The sequence below is a fragment of the Aulonocara stuartgranti genome (assembly GCF_965226115.1).
Source record: "Aulonocara stuartgranti genome assembly, chromosome: 13".
Taxonomy (NCBI): Eukaryota; Metazoa; Chordata; class Actinopteri; order Cichliformes; family Cichlidae; genus Aulonocara; species Aulonocara stuartgranti.
In genome coordinates, this window is record NC_138949.1 from 29,802,850 (window position 1) to 29,828,264 (window position 25,415).

Consider the following 25,415-nt stretch of genomic DNA (forward strand, 5'->3'; position numbering starts at 1 on the left):
ACTGTAATCTCAAGTACAGTATAATAAAATAATAATAACTTATCTCAAGTGCAGTTTTCTCCCTCTTAACTAAAGGAGAAGTAAAGTAAAAAGTAGTAAAAACTCTATAATAGTAAGCAACTTGACCCAGAAGCATCCTTTAGTTATGCTGCTATAGGGAGGTTGCTGGGGATTTCCCATGATGCACTGACTACTTCTTCTCCAGGCCCTGCTACCACAGCATGTCATTAACTCTTGTATTTTTCTTTCCCAGAGTTTGACTGATGTTTTTGTTGTTCATGGACTCTCTATGAGGAGCTACAATCTTTTCTGTCTTCTATATTCTCATGGCTGCACCTCCTCTCTCTCTACTTCTTCCTGTTACAAAGAAATTCCTTCACTGGGACTCTCCACCATTTGACCTTAGAACTGAAGAAGCTTCTCGGATGAGAGGTGAAACGTCTTCAAGTAACTTAAAGAAGTCCAGACGCTTTTCTTTGCAAGCTCCTTTGACTCCTTCTCCCCACCTTCACCAAATGCTTGTTCATATCATCTGGGATCATCTGATCATTTATAATTTGAGTTTTTACCTTACAAAACAAGCCGCCTTGAGACAAGTATTCTTGGTGCTATATCAGTAAAACCGGTGCTATACATGAAACTAAATTCAGTTGGAAAAATATTTTTGAACAAGATACGAAATCTTAAGTTGCGATAGTTATATACCTTCCACCTGTGTTGCTTCCCGTTTCTTTCATTATTCTGTTCTGCTACAGTGTTTCCTCTATCTCAGGTCCACCAGGTAGACTAATTAAGGATTACCCTGCCCCTGCTTATAGGAGGCTGGGAGAAGGGTCTCACTGTCTCCCAGACCAAGTAGCTCTCCAGCATCCCTGCTTCTTTGCTTATTTTCTGGTTCAGGACTCATTGTTTGGCTTGCCCGGACTCTTTATATACTTTTTGTTTCTTTTTTTGCCAAACTTCTAGACATTTACTTCCCATTTTTTCCTGGTAAACTGAAGTTCAGGTGTTGTTCTACTGGGAACAGCAACTTTGTAATATGTTAAGGTGAGCATTTTTGTTTTTCATCGTAACTATGATAGTCAAGCCACTTCCTTGCAGAGGACAGTAAAAGCAGAGATATAAGCGCTAAGTAAATGCCACCATTTATGCTCAAGCTCCTTAACGCACAACTAAAATACCCCAGTGTCCGCCAGAGCAAAATATAAACTGTAAAATGCTCATATGATATGATTTATTCTGGAGTCTTAAGCCATTCCATTCGCACAAAGGTCAGCACTGCTGAGATGGGTTGGAGTTGGTCAACAGCAAGAAATTGTGTGTCAAGGTTCATCAATGTTGAACACAGGGCAAAATGTCTGTGTTGATTTATTACAGCAACTCCAGTGATAGCTTAATTTTCCCTAATATTCACTGCAACTACAGAGACCCTAAAGCATCATTTTATTCAGTGTCTAACCAACCAGATTAGGTGCTTGTTATGTTGTACTCCACTCCTCCTCAAACCACACCCTCTCATATGTGTGCATTTCAGGTCTTATACATTGGAAAAGAAGTGAAAGCTCTGACATCAGAGTCTGCTGTCAACAGAGATATTTCAGCGATTCTGCAGCAGACCACACGCTATTGAATCCCTCAATATCAAGAGTGATATCCTCATCACCCAAACCAAACACATACTCATAAAGTATTTAAGAAGCCTAGTACATGCCTTTTTAAGTGGATAAAAGCTCTTACTTGTTCCCAGTGTGGTGTTGCTTGGATGGATATTGCTGCCGTTCTGCACAATCTCTGGTCTGGACTGATCGGCTGAGTCGACAGCCACGGTGGTGGACCGGAACATGGGACCAGAACCGGGAGCACTAAGGAGAGGAGGATACAAAGACCAAAGCGTTAAAAGACCGCGAGAACAGGACGCAGCAATAGATCAGAGAATGAAATAAACAGAATAAATTAAAAGAAGAGAAGAGAGAAGAGTACAAAGGAAAAAAGGGAGAAGGGAAAGAAAATGGGAAACGTAGACAAAAACATGAAGGTAATGAGAGAAAAATGACAAAAGAAAAGATAAGGAAATCAGAAAGAGGGAGATAAAAAGAGATGGAGAGGAAAAGGTTAGAAGAAAGAAAATGCAAGGAAAAGAAAATGAGGAGACAAGAAGAATCAAATGATGAATAAGAAGAGATGTGAGGAGAAAATGAAGTGGAAACAAAGAGGAGAGGAAGCAAGGAGATAGGAGGGAAAGATTTAAAAAATAAAGGCAAAGAGGACAATAGAAATATAGATGGGAAACTGAAAGGAAAAAAATGAAGAGTGGAGGAAACAAGAAGATGAGCATTGAGGAGGGCAAGAGGAGAGTAGAGCTGAAATCCAGCTGAAAATCAATTTGGCCACGCTTCTCTTCTCTCTCCTTTTGTGCCAGGAGCCAAACTGCATTGTTGCAAATCTGAAAATGGCTATGACAGCCGATACTGATACATGTACCCACTCTCCTACCTCCCTCGCTTCCCCCCCTTCCTGACACCATGACACCCCCCTCCTCCAATCCCTCTCTCAGCAGCAAGACATCTCCCCCCCTCCCCTCTGCCCAAACATCTCCCAGTGTCACAGTGGATCAGGTCAGGAGACAACTGAGGAAGCTTCGCCCCAGAAAGGCAGCAGGCCCAGACAAGGTATGTCCTAGGATGCTAAAGGCGTGTGCTGCTGAACTTGGGGAGCCGCTACAACGAGTCTTCAACCTCAGTCTGCGACTGGAGAGAGTGCCCGCCCTATGGAAGACATCCTGCATCGTCCCGGTCCCCAAAAAGAACCGGCCCAATGAGCTGAATGACTTCCGACCGGTGGCACTGACGTCACATCTTATGAAGACTCTAGAGCGGCTCTTCCTCAACCTCCTCCGACCACAGGTACCACATGCCCAGGACCCACTACAGTTTGCATACAAGGCGGGTGTCGGAGTGGAGGATGCCATCCTGTACCTCCTACACAGAGCCCACTCACACCTGGATGGGGGAAAAGGCACGGTCAGGATCCTGTTTCTTGACTTTTCCAGTGCCTTTAATACCATCCGGCCCTGTATGCTTCAAGAAAAACTGAACAGGATGGAGGTGGACCCCTGCCTGGTGGCTTGGATCTCCGACTACCTCACCGACAGACCACAGTACGTCAGGCTGAAGGACATCACGTCTGACACTGTGGTCAGCAGCACAGGAGCACCACAGGGAACTGTGCTGTCCCCTCTTCTCTTCACCCTGTACACCTCTGACTTCTGCTACAACTCTGAATTATGCCACATTCAGAAGTTTGCAGACGACACAGCCATCATGGGGTGTATCTGGGATGATCAGGAAGAGGAGTACAGAAGTCTGGTGAGGAACTTTGTCGCATGGAGTCACACAAACCACCTGCAACTCAACACCTCAAAGACTAAGGAACTGGTTGTGGACTTCGGGAGGTCTAGAGCAGGTCCACTGCCGGTTCAGATAGAGGGGGAGGAGGTGGAGGTGGTCAACAAGTACAAGTACCTCGGGCTGTGGGTGGACAATAAACTGGACTGGTCATGCAACACAGAGCACCTGTATAAAAAAGCCCAAAGCCGACTGTACTTCCTCAGGAGGCTGAGGTCTTTTAACATCTGCAGGAAGCTCCTGAGGATGTTTTACCAGTCGGTGGTTGCTGGAGTACTTTTCTATGCTGTGGTGTGCTGGGGGAGCAGCACAGCAAAGAAGGACTCATCCAGGCTGGAGAAACTGATCAGGAGGGCTAGCTCTGTGGTCGGCATGAAGCTGGACACTCTGGTGACAGTGGCAGAGAAAAGGACATTAAAGAAACTGATGGACATTATGAACAATGCTGGGCATCCTCTGCACACGGCCATTAACAACCAGAAGAGTCTGTTCAGTGACAGGTTGCTTCTCCCAAAGACAAGAACTAACAGACTTAAAAACTCCTTTGTCCCACACGCCATCAGACTGTTTAACTCCTCTCTGGAGGGGAGAGGGAGGGGAAACAGGAGGACAAAGGAGGGGGGAACAACTAAGCTGTAGTGCCTCTTCACCTCACTGTGCAATACTTTTGTTAATAGTCAACGGTGCAATAGACTCAATACTTGAAATGTGCAATTCACCTGTATTTTTATTTTTATTCCTATTTATTATATTTATCCCCTTCGTATATTTTATTTATATTGTCTCTGTATTTATATATATGTGTGTGTGTATAACTCTGTAACTTCTGTCGGTGCTGTGCTTTTTTGGAAATCGAATTTCCCAGAGGAACCCACCCGAGGGATTAATAAAGTTCTATCTAATCTTGTCAGGGTCCTGGGACTGGGCGACCCAGGATCCCTGAGCAGTTATGTATTACATTATTATTATTATTATTATATGTATTTTGGTATTGCTGCTGCTCTCCTCCATGATTGTAGATGTGAGTGTGTGTGTTTATGTCTGCGGGGATGCTTGGAGGATGGAGCTCAGCCACCTGCAGGCCTGAGGGGTGTGGCCCTGCGGAAGGACTGGCCACACCCGAAGCCACACACCTGCCGCTGATCAGGGCTCGTCGGGGGAGCTACTTAGGAGAGTCTTGGAGCTCCCACCGACGCGGGATCATTGCTTGGGACTCCACGTTAGTTACCCAGTTTAGGTTTTGGTCGTGTAGTGTATGCCTGCCATTGTTCAGTGTCCTGACTGCTGCCGCTATTGTTTCCCGCAGGAGGAGCGTGGAGGGCTTAAGGAGCAGCGAGCACCGGGAGTGCAGACACGGGAGCAGAGAGCACTTGGAGGACACGACACGGGAGTCTGGGGAGAAACACGGGGATTTATTGTTGTTTGATATCACCCTCTGTAAATAAACACTGTCTATACGTAGAGCACCGCGCCTGGGTCCTCCTTCCCCACTCCTTCCACGGTGTGCCATGCCGCACCGTGACAGAATGATCCCGCCACTTATGGACCCAGCGGTCTCCGAGGAGAGGCTCAGGAGGGAAATTATGGACAAAGTGTACCGCATGTGTGACTTATGGTGGGAGAAGCCTGCGGAAGGTTTGCGTCACGCCGTGGAGAGGCGGCTGCAGGAGATGCTTTTTAAATTCCCCTGGCTGATGGACTCCCTTAATGCGGTGGTCCTGGACTTCCTACTTTCCACCCTCCACCTCCACTCTCCTCCTCAGGCTGCCCACCAGCTTGGACAGCTGGTGGATTCACTGCCTGAGACGCCGGCCCCGACGCCGACACGGAAACGACGTTCGCGCCGCCAGCGTTCCTCACCGCAGCTAAATCCACAGACATCTCAACAGCCGGCTGTGGTGAGTCATATGGACAATTCATCGTCACTCACCTCAACTGTTTACTCTAGGGCTATGTTTATACGGTCAGCTGCCCAGCCGGTAGCCAAAGCGCAGCCCGCGGCCCAGCTGGTCGCTGTACCTCAGCCTATCGCCCGGCTAGTGATCCAGCCGTCACCTGCTGAATCATCCCCCGCGACATCTACCTCACCGCTTACCGTTTCATCCTGTTCACCATCCACATCACACGCTCAGCCATCTTCTCCACCAGCAGCAGCCTCCATTCCACTGCCCACTCCAGCGGCCTTGTCCGGAGAGAGCGACCTCACCCGCGTCCAACGCCTGATGGACTGGGTAACTCACACCACCAACGCAAGGGCAGGAGTGGTGGGGTTAAACGCCATCGAGGCAATCCTGGAGGGAAACCCCTACCTCGGCCAGCTCAAGGGAGTTTCCGCCTGCCTTTGCACCCTGCGTAAAGCCCGGGGGGTAGTGCAAGCTCGGGAAACCTCAGACTTCGTCCAGCTGCAGCAGGAGCTCAGCATGCCCGAGCAGGAGCTCAGCGAGCCGGAGGAGCCCGCACCGTCAGCTGAGGCGCTCAGCGAGCCGGAGGAGCTCAGCATGCCCGAGCAGGAGCTCAGCGAGTCGGAGGAGCCCGCACCGTCAGCTGAGGCGCTCAGCGAGCCGGAGGAGCTCAGCATGCCCGAGCAGGAGCTCAGCGAGCCGGAGGAGCCCGCACCGTCAGCTGAGGCGCTCAGCGAGCCGGAGGAGCTCAGCATGCCCGAGCAGGAGCTCGGCGAGCCGGAGGAGCCCGCTCTGCCAGCTGAGGAGCTCAGCGAGCCGGAGGAGGAGCTCTCGCTGCCGGCCGAGGAGGAGCTCTCGCTGCCGGCCGAGGAGGTCAGCGGACCGGAGGGACCTCCACGTCTAGCGCGGCGTCCTCGCCGTCCACGTCCGGTGCGTCCACGTCAGCGATCGGCACGTCATGGACCTGTTGCCACGCCTCGCTGTTGCTCACCGGAGCAGCGACGTTGCCATCGGACCCGTGGCAGGCCGCCGGAGGGGCAGCGCCGCCGCCACCGGACCCGTGGCAGGCCACCGGAACCGTTCCACCGCCACCGGACCCGTGGCAGGCCGCCGGAGGAGCAGCGCCACCGCCACCAGACCCGTGGCAGGCCTCCAGAACCGTTCTGCCGCCACCGGACCCGTGGCTGGCCGCCGGAGGAGCAGCGCCGCCGCCACCGGACCCGTGGCAGGCCCCCTGAACTGTTTTGCTGCTGCCGCCGGACCCGGGGCCGTCCGCCGGAGCTGCTACGTCGCCGCCGTTGGGCTCGAGGTAGGCCCTCTGAACTCTCTTGTTGTGTTGATGGGCCGCCTGTGACTGTTTGTGGCGTCTTTTCGTTTTCTTTTTGCACCGCTGCGGGATGCGCGGTCTGACTCTGAGACTGTGGACTGGGTCGGTTTGTTGTTTTGTTGTTTTTGCTTGTTTTGGTTCTGGCCCTCCGTCCTGGTTCCCCCAGCCGCCCGCCCTGGGTTGGTTGTGCTGTTTTTTGTTTTGGTTTTGGGGTCGTCGGGAGCCGACCCTTAGAGGGGGGGTACTGTCAGGGTCCTGGGACTGGGCGACCCAGGATCCCTGAGCAGTTATGTATTATATTATTATTATTATTATTATATGTATTTTGGTATTGCTGCTGCTCTCCTCCATGATTGTAGATGTGAGTGTGTGTGTTTATGTCTGCGGGGATGCTTGGAGGATGGAGCTCAGCCACCTGCAGGCCTGAGGAGTGTGGCCCTGCGGAAGGACTGGCCACACCCGAAGCCACACACCTGCCGCTGATCAGGGCTCGTCGGGGGAGCTACTTAGGAGAGTCTTGGAGCTCCCACCGACGCGGGATCATTGCTTGGGACTCCACGTTAGTTACCCAGTTTAGGTTTTGGTCGTGTAGTGTATGCCTGCCATTGTTCAGTGTCCTGACTGCTGCCGCTATTGTTTCCCGCAGGAGGAGCGTGGAGGGCTTAAGGAGCAGCGAGCACCGGGAGTGCAGACACGGGAGCAGAGAGCACTTGGAGGACACGACACGGGAGTCTGGGGAGAAACACGGGGATTTATTGTTGTTTGATATCACCCTCTGTAAATAAACACTGTCTATACGTAGAGCACCGCGCCTGGGTCCTCCTTCCCCACTCCTTCCACGGTGTGCCATGCCGCACCGTGACTAATCTAATCTAATCTAATCTAATGTACAGTGAGTGGGTTCAGCCGTGCAGCGTGATTGGTCAGAAACACTTCATAGCCACTCTGAAAATACCTGTTAAGCACAACAAAATGCATTTTATTGCATTGTGACCAACGAGATTCTCAGTGATCTCTCTTTTCTTCTTTACTTGCAAGGCTGAGAGACAAACATAGGTCAGTCCAGGAACACATGAAGAAAACTTTCATGCATGGAGTCAAAAGTTGGATGTTAGATCATGTCTTCAGAGAGTATTTTAAGGCAGAGATCAATGTTCGCTTTACGTGGGCGTGCTCGGGTTGGGACTTGCAGCTTTGAGCTCAAATTGTGGATTCGTGTGCAATCGTATACATTTTGAGAAATCAATTTTTTGTGCTTGGTAGCTCGCCAGATGAACCTTTCTCATCACACGCTTTGAGCAAGAAGCAGCCAAATCTGCATCATCTGTTTTTGGACCTCTCTGTTTGTTTATCATTATTCTTACAGGATTTTTTTAAAGACAAACAGCACGTGAGCACAACAACTGTTTGGCAGCCCACTTGAGAGTCCCAGATGTCGGAGCCTCCCACTGGCACATGAACAAACAGACTGATATGTAGATTTTTCAGCAACATTAACACGCAGCTGTAAATCATCTCTGACAGACATAAACATGGCGGGGTGTTCCCTGTAATGGATAAGCCAGCTCACGCAAGTTCATCATTTCTACCGTCTGATGATCGTAACTCACTGCAGTTACATGAAAAGGACAGGGCTGATTTAGTAAAAGTCATTCCTGTTCAGTCGGGCGTGAGAAAGTACCCACCTCCAATATTTTGTGAGCTTCTGTTGTGATAATTGTGGTAATTTTGAGGCATATTTTCCACTCATTTTGCATCCTGATGTTTTCAACCCCTTTCTAGTAACTGTAGATATTTGTGTTAATTTTGTGCAGTCGGAAATTATATTTCAAATTAAAGCCTTAATTTGTTGGTCAACTATTTTTTCAATATTTTGATTACAGGCTTGTGTGGGGCAAACATTAGGTTATTTTTAACCACTCTGACAACTATACTGTAAACATATTGGAACAAACATAGTAACTGAACATGCATAATATTTTACGTAACACCCATAATTTGCTTCTGCAAACCCAGAACTTATCCAACACACCCACTCTGGATGTTACAATAGTACTGGACAAATGCAGCTACAAAGACACTATAGAAATAAGTACAGTGAAATTTTCCTAAATGGGTACTGCACATCTGTAAAATACTTCAAGTTAATTTAAATATAATCAGTTACACCAACTTAAAAAGGTCGAAAATTTCTGAGACATTAAAATGATTGAACTAGGATTTTCTAAAGTATAAGTTTTGATACAGTTTTATTCAATTATGTTAGTATTTGTCACCATGCTCTTCACTCTGAAGCCACCCATGGGTATAACTACTACAACTACTGTTCAGGTCCTTAAGTTTTGTGGCGTACTGTATTTGGGTCTCACGTGGTTACTTAAACACATAATTTTAATCAGATGAGGGTATACATACTAACAAGCGCAGCTATATAAAGTACTCTACAAGTTCTTGAAATATCAAAAGTTTGAATGTGTTCTCACGAGGGTCACCACATGGGCTACACAGGAAACAGGGAATGTCTTTGGACGTGAACACATGAGCAGCAGCGAGGCCAGTACGAGCGCTTTGGTGTTTGTGGATTTTAAATTGTTTTCTTGAATGAAAAAGATGTGCTCGGAGGTTAGACAAGTTTCAAAATGCAGCAGGTCAGGTTGCTGTTTGATTAGTGACATTATTATCCCGTAATAATTCACACTTTGCATATTGTTTACACAGAGTACTAAAGTAAACCAGTGGAGCTATCAAACTGAGACACAGTGTGAGGCTCTTAAATACAAGGCCATCATTAATTCACATTTGAACTTTGAATGTGTCAAGTTCACTCTGCTACCACATGACTGTACCGCACAGTGCAGCTCAAATCACATCATCAAGTTTGCAGATGACACAACAGCGGTGGGTCTCATCACTAACAATGATGAGTCTGAATACAGAGAGGAGGTACAACACCTGGTGGACTGGTGCCAGAGCAACAACCTGTCTGTTCAGGAGACTAAAGAGATGGTTGTTAACTTCAGGAAGACACCCCACTGCACATCAATGGATCTGCTGTTGAGTTGGTCAACAACGGGAAGTTCCTGGGTGTGCACATATCAGATGACCTCTCCTGGAACCTGAACACCACCACCATCACTGAAGAAAGCCCAACAACATCTTCACTTTCTCAGAGGCTGAACAAGGCCAGTCTCCCTCCTCACGTCCTCACATCTTTTTACCGGGGAACCATTAAGAGCGTTCTCATTCCTCACTATCCAGTACGGGAACTGCACTTTCGCTGAAAAGAAGTCTCTGATAGTGAGAACAGCAGAGAGGATCATTGGAGGCCCTCTCCCAATCATTTCCTAGCTCATCATCAAACACATCATCCGATGTGCAATCAGCATAGTGAATGACACTTTCCACCCCTCACATGCACTGTCCTCCCTTCTTCCATCTGGCAGACGGTTTCACAGCATCAAAACCATAACGGCCAGACACTGCAAGAGCTTCTTCCCCCAAGCAGTCAACTACCACCAAAGGGCCGATAAACATAAACACTTTTACAAACAAACACTTTGACAAACATAAAGATCTCTACAAACATTTTTACAGTACTCACCAGAAGACTCAATAATAACAACACAAACTTTCACATCTACATTATGCTACACTTGCACATTTTACATCTTTCACATGTCTTCGTCTTGTCTTGTCCACAATATCCTGACCATAACTTGAACATAGTATTCAATACCAACATCTCACTTTACTGTAATTACACATGATCACTTTGTATTGTCTTTTGTCCGTGTTTATTATACATAGATATAGTTAGTATTAGTACCTTTTCATCTTTTTCATTTTACTTAAATATAGTGAGTTATTAATTTTTTGTCATTTCTAGTTTTATATCCCCTGTAGATATATTTTGATACCCTTATAAATGCACCATGGGGGGCTTGGGGTGAAATGGCATTTCGATAGATACACTCTATACTATATATATTGTTGTATTGACAATAAAGATCTTGAATCTTGAATCTTTTCCCGCCATCTATTCTGGAATGAGCATTGTCACAGTTTTAAGTCCTGTGTGATGATGAAGCAGAAGACAAACTAAGTGTGGACAGATTATTAATAATATTAGTCTGATAATGTGATTTATTTAGCTTAAAAGATAGAATAAGTTTGAGATTAACCTCATGCAGGACAAATGTACTTATTTATGAGCAATTTTCCAAACTTCTTATAAACATAATGGAAAAAAAATTGTATTTGATAACATTTAATATTACAATAATGGATTACACAGAACTGGGCAATAAATGTCATTACACTAGATGTCTTTCTGAAAGTGCTGTAACTACGTTTAAGGAAGTACGTCCTTCACTGTTATCTTCTTTAGTGCTATGTAGCAGGACAAAGCAGAGCAGCTACCTTAACTCTACTCCCACAGAATGCAATACAATGCAAAACACCTTGAGGTGACTGTTGTTGTGAATTAAATTCAGTAACAACTGAATTTCATTTTTAGCTTATTCAGTAGTCCATCTAGTTTTTTTCCTCTAAATCTGCTGCTTGGTGCTGGTGGAAATGGTACTCCTGAGAGCTGGAAAGTGAACCAAAACTATAAATCTTCTTGGTCATAAAACAAAAAAAACAAAATAGATTTTTTTTATTCATGCTCTGTGGGGCTGAAGAGAAAGGCAAGAGAAAGGCAGATGTGGACATTGTACTCTTTTCATCCCATTGAAAAACTACAGCTTGAAGTCCTAAAAAAGACTTTAAAAGATAAAGAAAAACACAATGTTTAACAGTTTCACTGATTTTTGGAAAACATATTTTTTTACCAAATCGATTTTGAAACATATTCCATAAAATATAAATGGAGCAACTGATACAATTGAGCTTTTTACACATAAAATATAATAAATGGGTTGAAAGGAAAGAAAGAACTTATGGATGCTACTAACCACTCTCCCGTCCTCCTGTCTTCATGCTGATTGAGTCTCCTCAGCACTCTCTCCTCTCTCTTCTCCTCCCTGCGCCTCCTCTGCCTCCTGCAGGCCAGTGCTCTGTAAAACTCCCTCTGTTTCAGCTCCTTCAGTCGCTGCAGGACAAGCAGAGTGATTAACAGAAGCAGATGCGGTCGTATCAGGGCTGCATTAAAAAGGAGATGTAAGAGGTCAAATGGATAATGCATTAAAAAGATGAATTTAAATGTTTAATTTGTGAGGTAAGTGGGTGGAGTTATCAGTCTTGTGTATTTGCTCTGTCTGTAAGCGTGTGTGTGTGCATTGTTTGTGCATGTGTGTCTATATGCACCGTCTAAGTCAGCCAGTGTCAGCTTTAGTAGAGTCCAGACCAGCTTAATTCACTTATTGAGCTCTGTCTGCAAGCTGTCTGCTGACCGGAGATACTGATACAGTGTGCGAGTGTCATTTGTGCCCGTGTGTGTGTGTGCCTATGTGTGTGTCACAAATAATAATAATGATAATAATATACCTGTGGGTTCACATCTCAAATAGACAGATGACAAGAGACAGACAGCGAGGCGGGCGGAGACACCAGCAAATAGATAAGCAGACATAAATAGACAGACAGATAAAACATGGAGGCAGGCAGGGAGACAGACGGACAAACAGAGGCACAAAGAGACAGGCTGGAAGACAGACACTGTGGGGTTTGTTAAAGTTTGTTATGTAGCCTGTGATTTTTCATGGAAGGTGTACATACAGTGTGAAGGGTGGACAGAATGACAGGAAGCCTCACGGTAGACCATAACAACGCGACAAACTAGGACTGAATCAACACCGTTAGCACACCGTCAACCGTTAAACTGTGAAACATGTAGACTGGTTTACAGCATATCAATATAAATACGAACATTTAAAAAAAAACAACCCAACACGTGATAGTTTCCTGCAATACCGATGATGTTGCCTATTAACCTGAGGTGGAATGAAGGCTATGTCTCTTTTGTGCAAACTGAGCCCAAATGCTCTTTTTTTGCTAACATTTGAGTGATTATAGCATCATATTTTTTAGCACTGATTTAGGCCACATTCATTCATAACACACACATTTACTGCTTACTTTTGAACCTATTTTTAACAACCTTTCACACACTTACAGGGAAATTCAGGGGATTCAAGGGAAATTTGGGGTTATGTATCGTGCCCAAGGACACTTTGACACTTTGTGGAATAGAGCCAGTGTCCTTCCAGATGGTCAAGCTGCACAAACTCCTAAGATACATTCATTCAGGTGAGCCCTACATACCAAATCATATCATAGAATGGAGACTACAATAATAGAGCCCTTGAAAAAGTATTTGCCCTCTTTCTGATTTTTTTCTTGCATATTTGTCACACATGTTTCAGATCATCAAAACATTCAATATCATATACAGATAATTCACATGATTAACTGATTATCCACATTTTCTAAGAAACTAACTTACATTTCATCAGCCACACCATGCTCAGATTAATGTTAGACCTTTTGAATAAATAACTCACTTAAATATAACCTGTCTGACAAAATGAAGTATACTATCAGATCAAAAAGCAACACATCATGCTGTGATGTAAAGAAACAGATGAGAAACAAAGCCATCCATCGGTCTGGAAAAACATTATAGAGCATTTTATAAGGCTTTGGGACTCCAGTGAACCACGATGAGAGCCATTATCCACAAATGGAGTAAACAGTGGGACAGTGGAACAGTGGTGAACCGAGTTGCTGGCCGACCAAAATTACTCTAAGAGCGCATCAACAACTCACCCAGGAGGTCACAAAGGAATCTAAAGAAAACATCCAAAGAGCTGCAGGCCTCAGTTGTCTCAGTCATGAGTTCATGAGTCAACAATAAGAAAGAGAGTGGGCAAGAATGGCATCCATGAGTTCCAAGGCAAAAAACTCTTTTGGGAAAATATTTAGTGGACTGAAAAGACAAAAGTCGAATCTTTTGGAAGGTTTGAGACCCGTTACATCTGGTGTAAAACTAACACAGCGTTTTAGGTCATACAAACAGTCAAACATGGCGGAGGTAGTGTAATGGTCTGGGGCTGCTTTGCTTCTTCGGGACCTGGCGACTTGCTGTAATTGATGCAATCACAAATTCTGATGTCTAACCATCAGTTTCAGAGTCATTACCAGTTGCTGCAAACATTTGATTACAGTTCTTGCAGGCAAGGGTGGCACAACAATTTATTAAGTTTAGAGGGCAGTTACTTTTTCACACAGGCACTTTCAGATACCGGTTTTTTTTCTCTGAATAAATGAACTGATCATTTAAAAACTGCGTTATGTATTTACTTGTGTTTAATATCAAAATGTGTTAGACTAACATGTTCAGATCATCAAAGAAAGATACAAAAATAAGAGATTAAGAATCACAGCATTATACATGCTCTACAACTATCTAGGAACATGAAAGTCGTGCATTGCGAACAGTAGAACCTCTTGGAGTCTTAGGATGATGCATGATGACATTTTTCATCCAAATTTCATGTTGTCACATTTAGCTGAATACAGTTTGAGTGATAAACAAAAATAAGCTATTTCCAAAAACAGAAACATGATATTAACAGATTTTCTGGTATTTCCCCTGTTTGTTTTCAGTAATTAATTTGCCCTGTGGTACACAGCAAGATAATGAAATCAGAGGAATTTCCATGTACTTTACATTGTGTCAGCTGGGATACTGAAGCGTCATTACTCAGATGTGAAGCTATCAACCAATGCATAGTGTTTATAAAACAAACACCTCCCTCCACTCCTAGCATCATGTAGCAAATTCCTTTTTAAAAATATATATTAGTCTCACTGCTGTATTAGCAGCATTTTTAAATTAGACATCTCCTTTGTGTGAATCTTTTTTGTGAATATTTCTAAAGGGAGCCCTGGTTCAAGGGATCCTTATGCTTAGTATTCATCTACAATCCAAGGTTGCATTTATTTCCTCCCATGCTGATATTGTTATGTAGTGGAAATGATGCTGACCAGGTGAACTGTAGATAAATCACTGCTGGCAATAGCAAACAGGGAATAACAACTTACCCCAAACATAATGTAATCAATTGGAGTGTTTCACTACACTACACCATATAGAACATGAACAATAGATTTGAAATTAAAGATCCACATCGAACAGTACAGTTTGTATACAAAGGGCTACTGTATCTAGAAAGTTCATCAGCTGTAAAGCATTGGCCGAAAGTCGGTAGTTTCACCTCGAGGATTATTGTTTCCTTTAAGATTCACAGTGCTGGAGTGCAGAGCACACACAAAAAATGATGTGTCACCTTTCTGCTACTGACAGGTCTCACTGTTTAATTTATATATTTTATAAGATAAAAAAAAATATGTCTCTGTAAGCAGCATATATAGGATAAACTGTGGATGGTTGTTTTTCTCAGTCTGGCTCGTTTCATCTGTCACAGCAGCACATCAAGCGCTGGTGACGTAGCCCCTCTGCAAACCACTTCATTTCTAAAAGAAAATGGGACCGTGACTGACCGTGAACCAAAAGATGGGCAGCTTAGCCGAGTGTGTGCAGGCTAGAGAATATTAGTGCTGGAAAATCCATTTCCTGCAAGTGTTGCAGTCTCGAACAATATGCCCTAAATGCTCCGCATCCTCAAGTAAACCTAATAACTCTGACACACAGCTAACTGTGAAAAATATTATGCCTCTTTCATCACTTGCAAGTGAACAAATGGTAATTGCAGCAAATACATTCCTCCCAGCACCTATAATTTTGTAAACACCCAAACAGCTGCAAGTTCTCAGAGTTGCCTTCCTCCACATCTCTCTTTTTTACATCCAACTGAAGAGAGAAAAATAATGAGAGAAGAATGTTGCAGCAATGCGACAATTTCACATATTTAGTTCAGGTAATCAGGCTGCATTATTGATAATCTTTGTGTTTTTATTTAATTAGGAGAATTTGTACTGTTGATTTTTAACCTAAAATGACCCTGTTTGCCTATTATTGGCTTTATAGATTTCATTTAATCTTTATGTCTTACTCTATAGAGGTATAGACTTCGGAATATCTTCATGAGGAATGTCTATGCATGCTGGTTAGTCAACCACAAGATTAAAACCACTGACTAGAGGATAATAACATCGATCACCTCATTACAATGCAATGTCCTGCTGGGAAATCTTGGGAAATAATAGGACTGAAAGCTATATTCTCTTGGGTGAAAGTCCAGCATCTGACTTACGCCATTGCACCTTCCTCCTCTGGACTTTGCTTCTTATCACAATTTACTAACTTGAAACCTGACACTTCAATGTGTAGATTTATGAGTAACCAACACACGTGGAGCTCTTTGGCATTGATTCTCCAAGCCTTTGAACTCTGCTACAGTAACGAACACCATTTTTCCAAATGAAATTTCCTCATTTGGTGTTTTGTTGATGATGGAAAACACATTAGTCTAATGTCTTCCTTAAGTCTTCAATGCAATTCTAGTGACTGTTTCTAGGATACGATTCACATCATTTTCAAACTTATCAAATATGTGACCTCGTACCCTATCGATATGATTACTGTCATCCTAGAAGACACTAGAAGAAATGTATCATCATATGATGAACGTGATCACTCAGAACATCTTTGTATTGATTTGTGTTGACCTTTTCCTCTAAGAAGACCCAAACCATATCGCCCCACCATCAACTATCTGTACATATAAAGTAAAACTGATGACTGCTTTTGCCCAATAAAATAACTTGTATATATTAAACATTGATTATTTCAGTGTTTACTCTTACTTTTTTATATTATTTTCTTTCTCTCTTTCTCAAGTGCAAATGGCCCGTGGATGATATGTATAAAATCCAATATAACATTATACAATTTTGGAGGGGCATAATACTGATATACAGTGGGCTGTGTCATCAGATAAAACCGCCATGCATTATGTGAAAAAAATCAATCGTTAATGGATTTTAAAAAAAGAGGAGAAGAATATTTGTTTTTGGCGAATCTTGTAAGTTGAATATCTGACTGGTTGTGATACTTAATCACATTGATACGAAAAAAAATCTAATGCTGCCATAAAACAGTTGTACTTATTGATTTGTAACATCAGCCACAATAGTCTAACACACACGAGCTGTGTAACTGTTAAAGGGGCAACAGTTTTAAACAAACTATCTAAATTTCTGCTTCAGATCTCTTGGTATATATATATAAAGTATATAAATTCAAGAACTGTAACAAGGACCTAATATAAACTCATTTTAAACTTTATTAGGTACACCTGTTCAACTTCTTGATAATGAAAATATCTAATGAGCCAATCACATGGCAGCAACTGAGCAATTCAGGACAGGGGATGAAATGTGATTTAAGTGACATTAAGTGTAGGCGGTCGGAGTATTTCAACAATGGCTGATCCACTGGATTTTCACACACAACCAGCTTTAGGGATTACAGAAAACAGACCAGATAGAGAAACTCTACAGTGAGCGGCAGTTGTCTCGGTGGAAACACCTTGCTGATGTCAGAAGTCAGAGGAAAATAGCCAGACAGCATTTACCTGAGAGAGGCAACAGCAACTCGAATAACCAGTTACAAGCAAGATATGCAGAAGAGCATCTCTGAATACACGACAACCTTGATACTGATGGCTTTCAGCAAGAGAAGACCACAACAGGTGCCACTGATGTGGGCTAAACAAAGGTAACTGAGGCTACAGTTCACACAGGCTCACCAAAATTGGTCAGTAGAAGACTGGGAAATGCTGCTTCATAGGAGGAGTCTGGATTTATGTTGCAACATCTGGATGGTAGGGTAAAAACTTGGCATAACCAGCATGAAAACCTAAAGCCATCCTGCCTTTTATCAGTAGTCCATGCTGGTGATGGTGTAATGGTTTGTGGGATACTTGCTGCACGTACCTCCCTTTGAGCCTCTTAGCACCAACTGAGCATCGTTTGAACTCTACAGCCTGCCTGAATGTTGTTGCTGACACTGTCCGTTCCTTCAAGATCATAGTGTGCCCATCTTTTCCAACAAGATGTAATGCACCATGTCACAAAGCTTAAGTAATCTCACACTGGTTTCTTGAACAGCACAATGAGTTCACTGTATTTCAGTGGCCTCCAGAGTAATGGGACCTCAGTCCAATAGTGCACCTTTGGGATGTGGTGGAACGGGAGATTCTCATTATTATCATACAGTCACAAATCTGCAGCAACTGTATTACGCAATAATGAAAACGTGGACTAAAATATCTTAGCGATGTTTCCAGCACCTTTGTGAATCTATGTCATTAAACTTTAAAGTAGTTCTGAAAGCTAGAAGTGTGTGCCTAATAAAGTGTCTGTTGTGTATAATGTTGTTGAATACGAATATATTTAAAAAGTAGATCAAAACGTATATTTCAACACACATAAAGTTGTTCAAACTTCTGGTTTCTTCTCTTGAGTGTGTGCTTTCCCTCTCGCTCTCTACCACAGAGAGCTAATTACTGTAAACTCAGCTTTTTTATTTTTGTTTTTGCTTTTTTTTTTTAGCACCACTTGGTCAAAAGATGCTTCGATACATTTTCTCTGCTCATCACAGAGGAAAGAAAAACCCGGGCTTTATGGTTTGATGTTCTGCTTGCTTGTCTTGTTTGCCTATATGTTCTACTGCTGTGCGGTGTGTGGGCCAGACCATCAGGTCAGCTGCAGACGCTTTGGCCCAGTGTTTCACCCATAAAACTAAACCTTTGGGGGCCCTTGTTCCATATGCATCTTTGCTTCGTGCCACTCAACATTCCCACCAGCGTACTGTTCACTAATCCACTCACACATTCTCGGTACTGATGAAACTGACTTCCAGAGCTCACGGTCGTCTTTGTGTTGGTATTTTTATGTTAATTTCATGTTTTTTGTTAAAATAAATTAGTATTTACTGGCCTTCACCCTGTGTCTCTGTCTCTTGTCATGGCTTCTGAGCTGAGGTCTTGGCAATTTGCATATATTAAGAACATTATTATCCATATTAATCACATTATAATAGTGGGTTACCAGACAACGGGCTTTGCCTAGTGCTACTCTGTCACCATGTCCACTCCGAGTAAAAAAAAAAAAAAGAAGCTAATCCTGTCATAATGTAACTGTCAATTCTTCCATGAAATGAATCAGAAGTGCTGCAATTTTTAGTCATAGTGGTCATGAGGATGGATACGGTTCTGTGTTAGTGGGATTTTGTAGACCACAGCGAGTGTGCCGTGTGTCTGAAATCAGACTCGAGTGCTTGTTGTGGCACTGGGATGTAATAAATCCATGACCTTGGTCTGGAAGGTTTAAGGTGTTCTGTGGCAGGATAAACCAGACCTCTTGGTGCCTTGTTAAGGTGGCATGACTCACCTGCCTGTGGTGATGGTCGTAGGAGTTGATGTGGTTGTCAAACTGTTGGTGTCTCAGATACTGCTTATCGCAGAGCTCACAGTAAAACCTCGAGTCCCCCTCCTCCTACCGAGAGACAAAGGTGAGAAGGAAATCAGACAAGGAGAAAGGAGTGAAGTCTTAATATGAAAATATCATTTCTTATATTGTGTCTGTGTGGTGACCTTGGGAGTTATTGCTCCATTAACAAGACATATGGCTCTTTATTCTCAGTTTATGATGATTTTTTATTAGAAAAATATTCATTTTTTAAATGGTACTTTTTGAAGCATGAAGCATATTATTTTCTTTATTTCATGTGCAAAAGGATTCTGGTTAGTGCAAAGGGAGTACAGTGTGAAAAAAAGGAGGAAAAACAAAGATGAAGCTGTATCACACAAAGTTTCTTTCCAGATTAATTTTCAGCAAACTATCACAGTTTTATCTCTTTAAAAGTTTGGCTATAGCTTCCTCCTATACACACTTTTCCCTTTGGACTTTTGAAAATGAAAGATTTTAAGAACAGACTTAAATCATTCTTTTTAATAAAGCTTGTAATTAGGGCCAAATCAAACTCAGACTTTCTGTGATACACAGACCATTTCTTTCCCACCCTCCTCTATTATAGGCGTTTGTACACCATCTCTGCATGTCATAAAACTGTGTCTTCTCTGTCCCAGGCCAGTGTGTGTTCTGTTTCCCTGTGCCTTTTTTTTTTCTTCTCACCCCCGAGCTGGTCAGGACAGATGTTTGCCCTGCTTGTTCTGCAGAGGTTTTGTTCTGTTAAAAGGGAGTTTTCCTCTCCCTCTGTGTAGTACTTGGTCACTGGGAGCCATCTAATTGAAAACCTACTGGGTTTCCATACTGGTTGTCTGTTTTTCTGTGCTGGCCCTGTAACAGGCTGGTGACCTGTGCAGGGTGTACCCTGTCTCTCGCCCTATCATAGCTGGGATACACTCCAGCAGCCCATGACCCTGAATTGGATAATCAGAATAGAATGGATGGATGAAGTGAAATGAACTAACTGAATGCATTGACTGGATATTGAAACCTTGACTCTTCAGTATGTCCTTTGACATCATGGTATCTTGAACCCTGGCAGGAAGGTGAGGGTGAAAGACGAAGGACCCCCCAGGTTTATACAGTAGCAGCCTGTCACTGACAAGAGTAGAAACCCTACCTACCCTATCATACCTTGCTTTATCATCTATTTTAGACGGGACCATAAGTTTCTAAATGAATATCATGGTATAATGCACAAGACTTGCAACCAGTGACTGAGACTGTAAACTCTTCTTAAACTGTTACTCAAGTCATAGTCTGAGTGAAAAGTGAAGTCATATTCTCAAGGTCTTCTTTACAATTGGACTTCTTTTGTGCAACAAGAGAAGTCACCCGAGTGCTGGTCATTAGAGATAATGCAGATCAGAGATCTTTTCGATTTGTCTATGTGTGCTGACCGTAATGAATTTTAGGTAATGGTTTTTCTGTGTAAACACTCTGCTTATTACAGAATAAGAAAAAAGATTTGTAAACCCTCTAATATATATTTTCTACATATCTCCAACAAACATGAACTAAACTTCACCAGATCTGCACACAAGTCCTCAAAGGCGATAAAGAGAACCCAATTAAACAAATGAAATGAAAATATCATTACTGGTGATTGTATTTTTCTGGGCTAGATGACATTTTAAAATACGTAACACTATTCGGATCACAAGGCATGCAGCTTTTAAAAAATGTAGAGTTTGTTAAATTAGATTGAAAATAGTCATTCTCACAATATCCCAACAGAAATTACAAACAATACTTATACTAAAGCACTGTAAAGTATTAACTAGCTAATATGTTTTTTGTATTCAAATCATCTGATCAAGATGTTAAATATAATGCATAAATGTATGTGAAGGCCCTGAAGGTGTTTTGAGAGAAATAGCTGATTACAAAGACGTAGATTGTTATGCAAAACCAAACAAACTAACAAAGCCTCAGAGTTACACAGAATGTTTTTATTTTCATCTTATTGCACAGGATAAAAAATAAATATATAAACTTTAAGGACCTTCGGGCTACATGATTTAACTGTGGAAAAGCCCAGTTTGCATGATGAACACTTTTAGTGTTGATACCCTTAAGGAATTTGACTTCTGCCAAGTGGAATTTAAAATACAGATGTTTTTCATATTGCCATTTTCACATAAAGAGGACCAGTGATGCTCATTTTCATATCCTTTATGTAATCTTCAGGTCTGCTACAGTAGCTTTGATTCTCATTGTTCAAAATCAAGGAGTATTTTGATGTTATTATCTGCACTGATGCAGCCACTTTTAGTTTATGCCCTGTCTGTAGCAAGGTATTTTAGCATCCTTTCCTCTTCCTTTAAGCCAGCCTTGCCCCTTATTAGCACAAGGATTGAACGTGCCTACAGCCAGGGCTGTGTGCTTCAGAGGAGCATATAAGGGATATCCCATCTGTCTGATGTCTTACAGGTCCAAGCTTACAAAAAATGAGCATTTAGCGCAGTCTGAAACCTTTTCGCTCACAGGGATCAAATGCACATACAGTGACTTCAAAATGTGGCAATGTTTAATATGAGCATTCCCAATTCTAACAGTAAATAGTTAACAGAAAACAATAAAATAATAATAAAAGCACTTTAGCTGTGCATTTTGTAAAGTGTAAATGTCTCTTATGACCATGTCTAAAGCAGATTTACCTCATATACTCTTTCCTTATCGAAGAAAAAAGAAGAGAAGACAGAAACAAAACTGCATTAAGCCGCCTGCTGATTAAATTATTAGTCATAGACTCGAAAAATCAGTTCACAGCCATTTAGATTATGTAAAGAAAAATAAAATCTGACTTATCAGATAAAGATGGAAAAGTACATTTCAAAGTGTGTTTGCATATTTATAAATCATGATTTTGAAAGTTGGCCATAGGAAGCAAGATGAAAACAAAATGTGTTTGTGGAAAATCCCTCTGTGTTGGCTGGAGTGGTAAATTACAGCCATAACCAGTATCGGTTGTAAAATGCGTTTATGGGGATGTGTATTCATCATACTCAAGCTTTTAATTTGTTACCTGTCATATTGTGTGTGCGTGAGTGTTTGTGTGTGTGTGTCTGTGTGTGTTCATTGTTGAGTTTGTCATTTGGAGTGATGCTGTCTCTATTGCTTCCGATGGCTAATGGGCCCTTCAATCACAATTATTGATCAGCAATCTGAGTGTCTGAGTGAACACACACACACACGAGCTGATACACACCCAAATATACACGCACAAAAAAAACACACACAGTTTTGCAAACCCATATGTGATAATTTCTCTTTATACAGAACATACAGAAGTGTGTCTAAAGCCCACGTGCTTTCACAAATGCAATGCAAGATTTTAACACGCACGCACACACGCAGACACACACATTCTCCATTAGTGGAAGATTGATTTATCTTTTAAAGCAGGGAAAACTCAATCTGTGACACGACCTTCAGTGGAGGTCTGGGTACTCGGCTGTGTGTGTGTGCGTCACAGATTGCATAAGTTGGAAAATTCCAACTTTTTGTCTCTAAAAATCGAGAAGCTTCCTGAGCACTGTGAGCATTGTGAAGAGGTCTGTGGGAGAGGAGGGGCCAGAGACAGAAAGACAAAGACAGAAAATGTGATAGAGGACAGACAGAGACAAACAGAAAGCCTGTGACAAAAGCAGAGGGGAAACGCAGACAACCTCCCTTAATCCCTCAACGTCCCAGAACGGCTGCCATCCTCTGCCATTACCGCAGGGATCTCCTCCTTTACTCAGCATTAGCTCATCAGAGAAGTGATTACCGTAGCTACCATAATTCCATTAACTAACGAATTTATGTTGCATTATTCTATTACACAACGAAACATTACATTTGCATTATTTAATCAAAGACGGCATAGGTTTGCATTATGTCATTAAAGATGTCGTTGGGTTGCATTAAGCCCGCTGAGGATGGGTTTCCATGTCCATTACACATGACTTGCTGGATAGTTTGGAAATTGCTGCTCAGTAAACTCAAATTAAAACACATTACAGTTTAGAAGCTTTTGGTGCACTGCTGTGCAACAAAATAAAGATGTTTTCTTGCTGTTCTTTGAAAATCGCATTCCTTTTTTAAAATTTAATTTTATTTTGTTTTTTTACTTCAGTTGTGGGAGAGCTTTGTGGAAGAGTTTGGGAAATTGTCTGACCTGTAGAGTGAATGAATTTTTTAAAACCCTTTGGACAAACTCAGATGCACAGTTGTGAGGAGAAAAAGTAACCTCCCAAATCCACACTACATCTTACAAGCACAGTTTTCAGTGTGAAAAACAATTTCTGAATAGCTGCTTAGTCAGACCACATGTATTTAAAAAAAAAAAAAAACTCAGCTAACTGAAGTAGAGGTGAGTCACGACATATCAGTCAATCTCCAAAAGCTGGTAAACAACTGCATTTAAAAATACAGATGTGATGCTGGCTGCTGCATTCCCTGCTTTAATTTCCAGTTTATTTCAGTGCTCAGGTGTTTGGTTCATGAGAGAATGAGCATAACATCTCACTGTTCTGCCTTGTGACCTAAGTGGGTGATTGGTAATTCATCCAACTGTGTCTGTTCAAGCATTACTCAAACATTATTCAGTTGCAGATGAGTTTGAAGAGACTTAAGTAAAAGTAGCTGCAGTAACATTGTCTTGGCTGTTTGACTCTCTATGTCTTTACACACCACTGTGCATTTAAATATTACTTATTATTAATCTCTGGCTCTCTTCCATAACATGTTTTTTGTCCTGTCTTTCTCCCATTATCCCCAAACCGTGGCGAACGATGATGTCCCTCCATGAGGCTAGTGCCTTGCTGTTAAAAGGGAGTTTTTCTTTCCGACTGTCACCAAGTGCTTGCTCATAAAGGGTCATCTGATTGTTGGGGTTGACTGCATTATTGTAGGGTCTTTACCTTACAAAATAAAGCGCCTTGAGTCAACTGTTGTTGTGATTTGATGCCATATGAATACAACTGAGCTGAAACTGAATTGAATAAATCTGTTTTCCCTTCATGAGACACCAGGAAAAAAAGAAAAGAAAAAACAGGGAATTCACTTTCAATCACTTTCACCAAATTTACTAAATCATATAACTAAATAGCATATTTCCATACTTCTGTGTGGAGCTTACATGCTCTCCCTGTGCTTGCAGGGGTTCTCTCTAGTTGCTCTCACATTTTAATACATGCATATTTGGTTAATTGGTGATTAGTTCACTCGGAATTGGTCACAGGTGTGAATGTGAGCATGAATGGTTGTCTGTCTCCCGTGCTGGCTCTACGATAGACTGGCAACCTGTCTTGTGTACTGGACCCTATCCTAGTGTAGAAGCCTGAATTGGATATGCAGTTAAAAAGATGGATGGAAACGCAAAAGCAACTCTGATGGACCTTCATCTTATCAACATGCCAATATGAACCTATTGGCTAGTCTGTTGACTTGATTTTCTGGGTACAACTCACAGTTTTTATGGATTCTGGTCTAGCCACAATAATACAGAACATGCATTATATCTATACCCAATGATGAATGTCCAATTCTTTCATTTCTAATTCTTTAAAATGGAAATTGATGCTTTCAAGATTGTATTTTGGTACTTGCGTGCAGCCAAAGCATGTTCAAACATGATTGCTCACGAGAAATAACAAAAAAAACTAGAAGACTTCTGGTACTGAAGATCTTGTCCCTTGGTTACAAATTCTACATATTTATATGATGATATCTGATTATATAGACATTAACAAGAAGTCAATAGGTAAATTATAAATAAGATACAACCGTTAGATGCAGAGCAACATGAGCATCCTCTTGATTTCATGATTCTGGACACTTGACTAATGTTGAAAGGTTGGAATGAAGCTATTAGAAGAAAAGATAACTTTCTCCATAGACCTACAGACAGCTGGTATACATTTGTCTGAATTTGAGTTTCCTTTTTCATATTATGAAACCAAAACAGGGCTCATATCTGCTTGCAGATGCAGAATTGTCTGTTATGTCTTGTTACTGTAATTGTCAACATCTGATTAGACCTGAGTGTTTCATCTTGACTCCTCTGCTTTTTTTTACATTTCAAGTTGAAGAAAATATATGAAAGAAATAGAATATAAAGCATCAAATAGTCCACATTTTGCCCCGCTCAACTCAATATCTTGAAATGTTTTACTTTTGGTGAAACAAAGCTGTCGGCTGTAACTAATTTGATTTTCGATGTCTTGTAACTGGCTTGATAAGTCTGATGTGTGAAGTGAAGCCCCTCTGCAGCTTTTTTCCTGCCTCGCATGCTCACTGAGCTGCTCCTGTAAATGACTTTCTTACTGACAGATTTCTCTTCCTCTGTCTCCCTCAGGG

General features: G+C 42.2%; 2 protein-coding genes and 1 long non-coding RNA gene across 4 annotated transcripts in view; 2 read left to right on the top strand and 1 right to left on the bottom strand.

The window, feature by feature from the left end:
- The window catches only part of LOC309720171 (uncharacterized protein), a 90,488-nt gene that overhangs the window by 10,374 nt on the left and 54,699 nt on the right, over positions 1-25,415 (bottom strand). For both annotated transcript variants that reach the window (XM_082556814.1, XM_082556815.1), the window contains exons 2-4: positions 18,993-19,097; positions 11,588-11,724; positions 1,738-1,862 (exon numbers count right to left, since the gene is read on the bottom strand). In XM_082556814.1, coding sequence (XP_082412940.1) covers positions 1,738-1,862; positions 11,588-11,724; positions 18,993-19,097 — 367 coding nt within the window. The remainder of the gene's footprint in view (positions 1-1,737; positions 1,863-11,587; positions 11,725-18,992; positions 19,098-25,415) is intronic.
- LOC309720717 (uncharacterized protein) lies at positions 4,382-6,618 on the top strand (the record flags this gene model as incomplete). Its single annotated transcript, XM_082557855.1, has 3 exons — positions 4,382-4,623; positions 4,711-6,465; positions 6,615-6,618. Exons 2-3 carry the CDS (start codon positions 4,913-4,915, stop codon positions 6,616-6,618), a joined length of 1,557 nt encoding a protein of 518 aa, XP_082413981.1. The 5' UTR covers positions 4,382-4,623; positions 4,711-4,912.
- Positions 6,630-7,435, top strand: LOC309720172. Its single transcript, XR_014280426.1, has 2 exons — positions 6,630-7,191; positions 7,279-7,435. It is a non-coding gene; the product is annotated as an uncharacterized lncRNA (long non-coding RNA).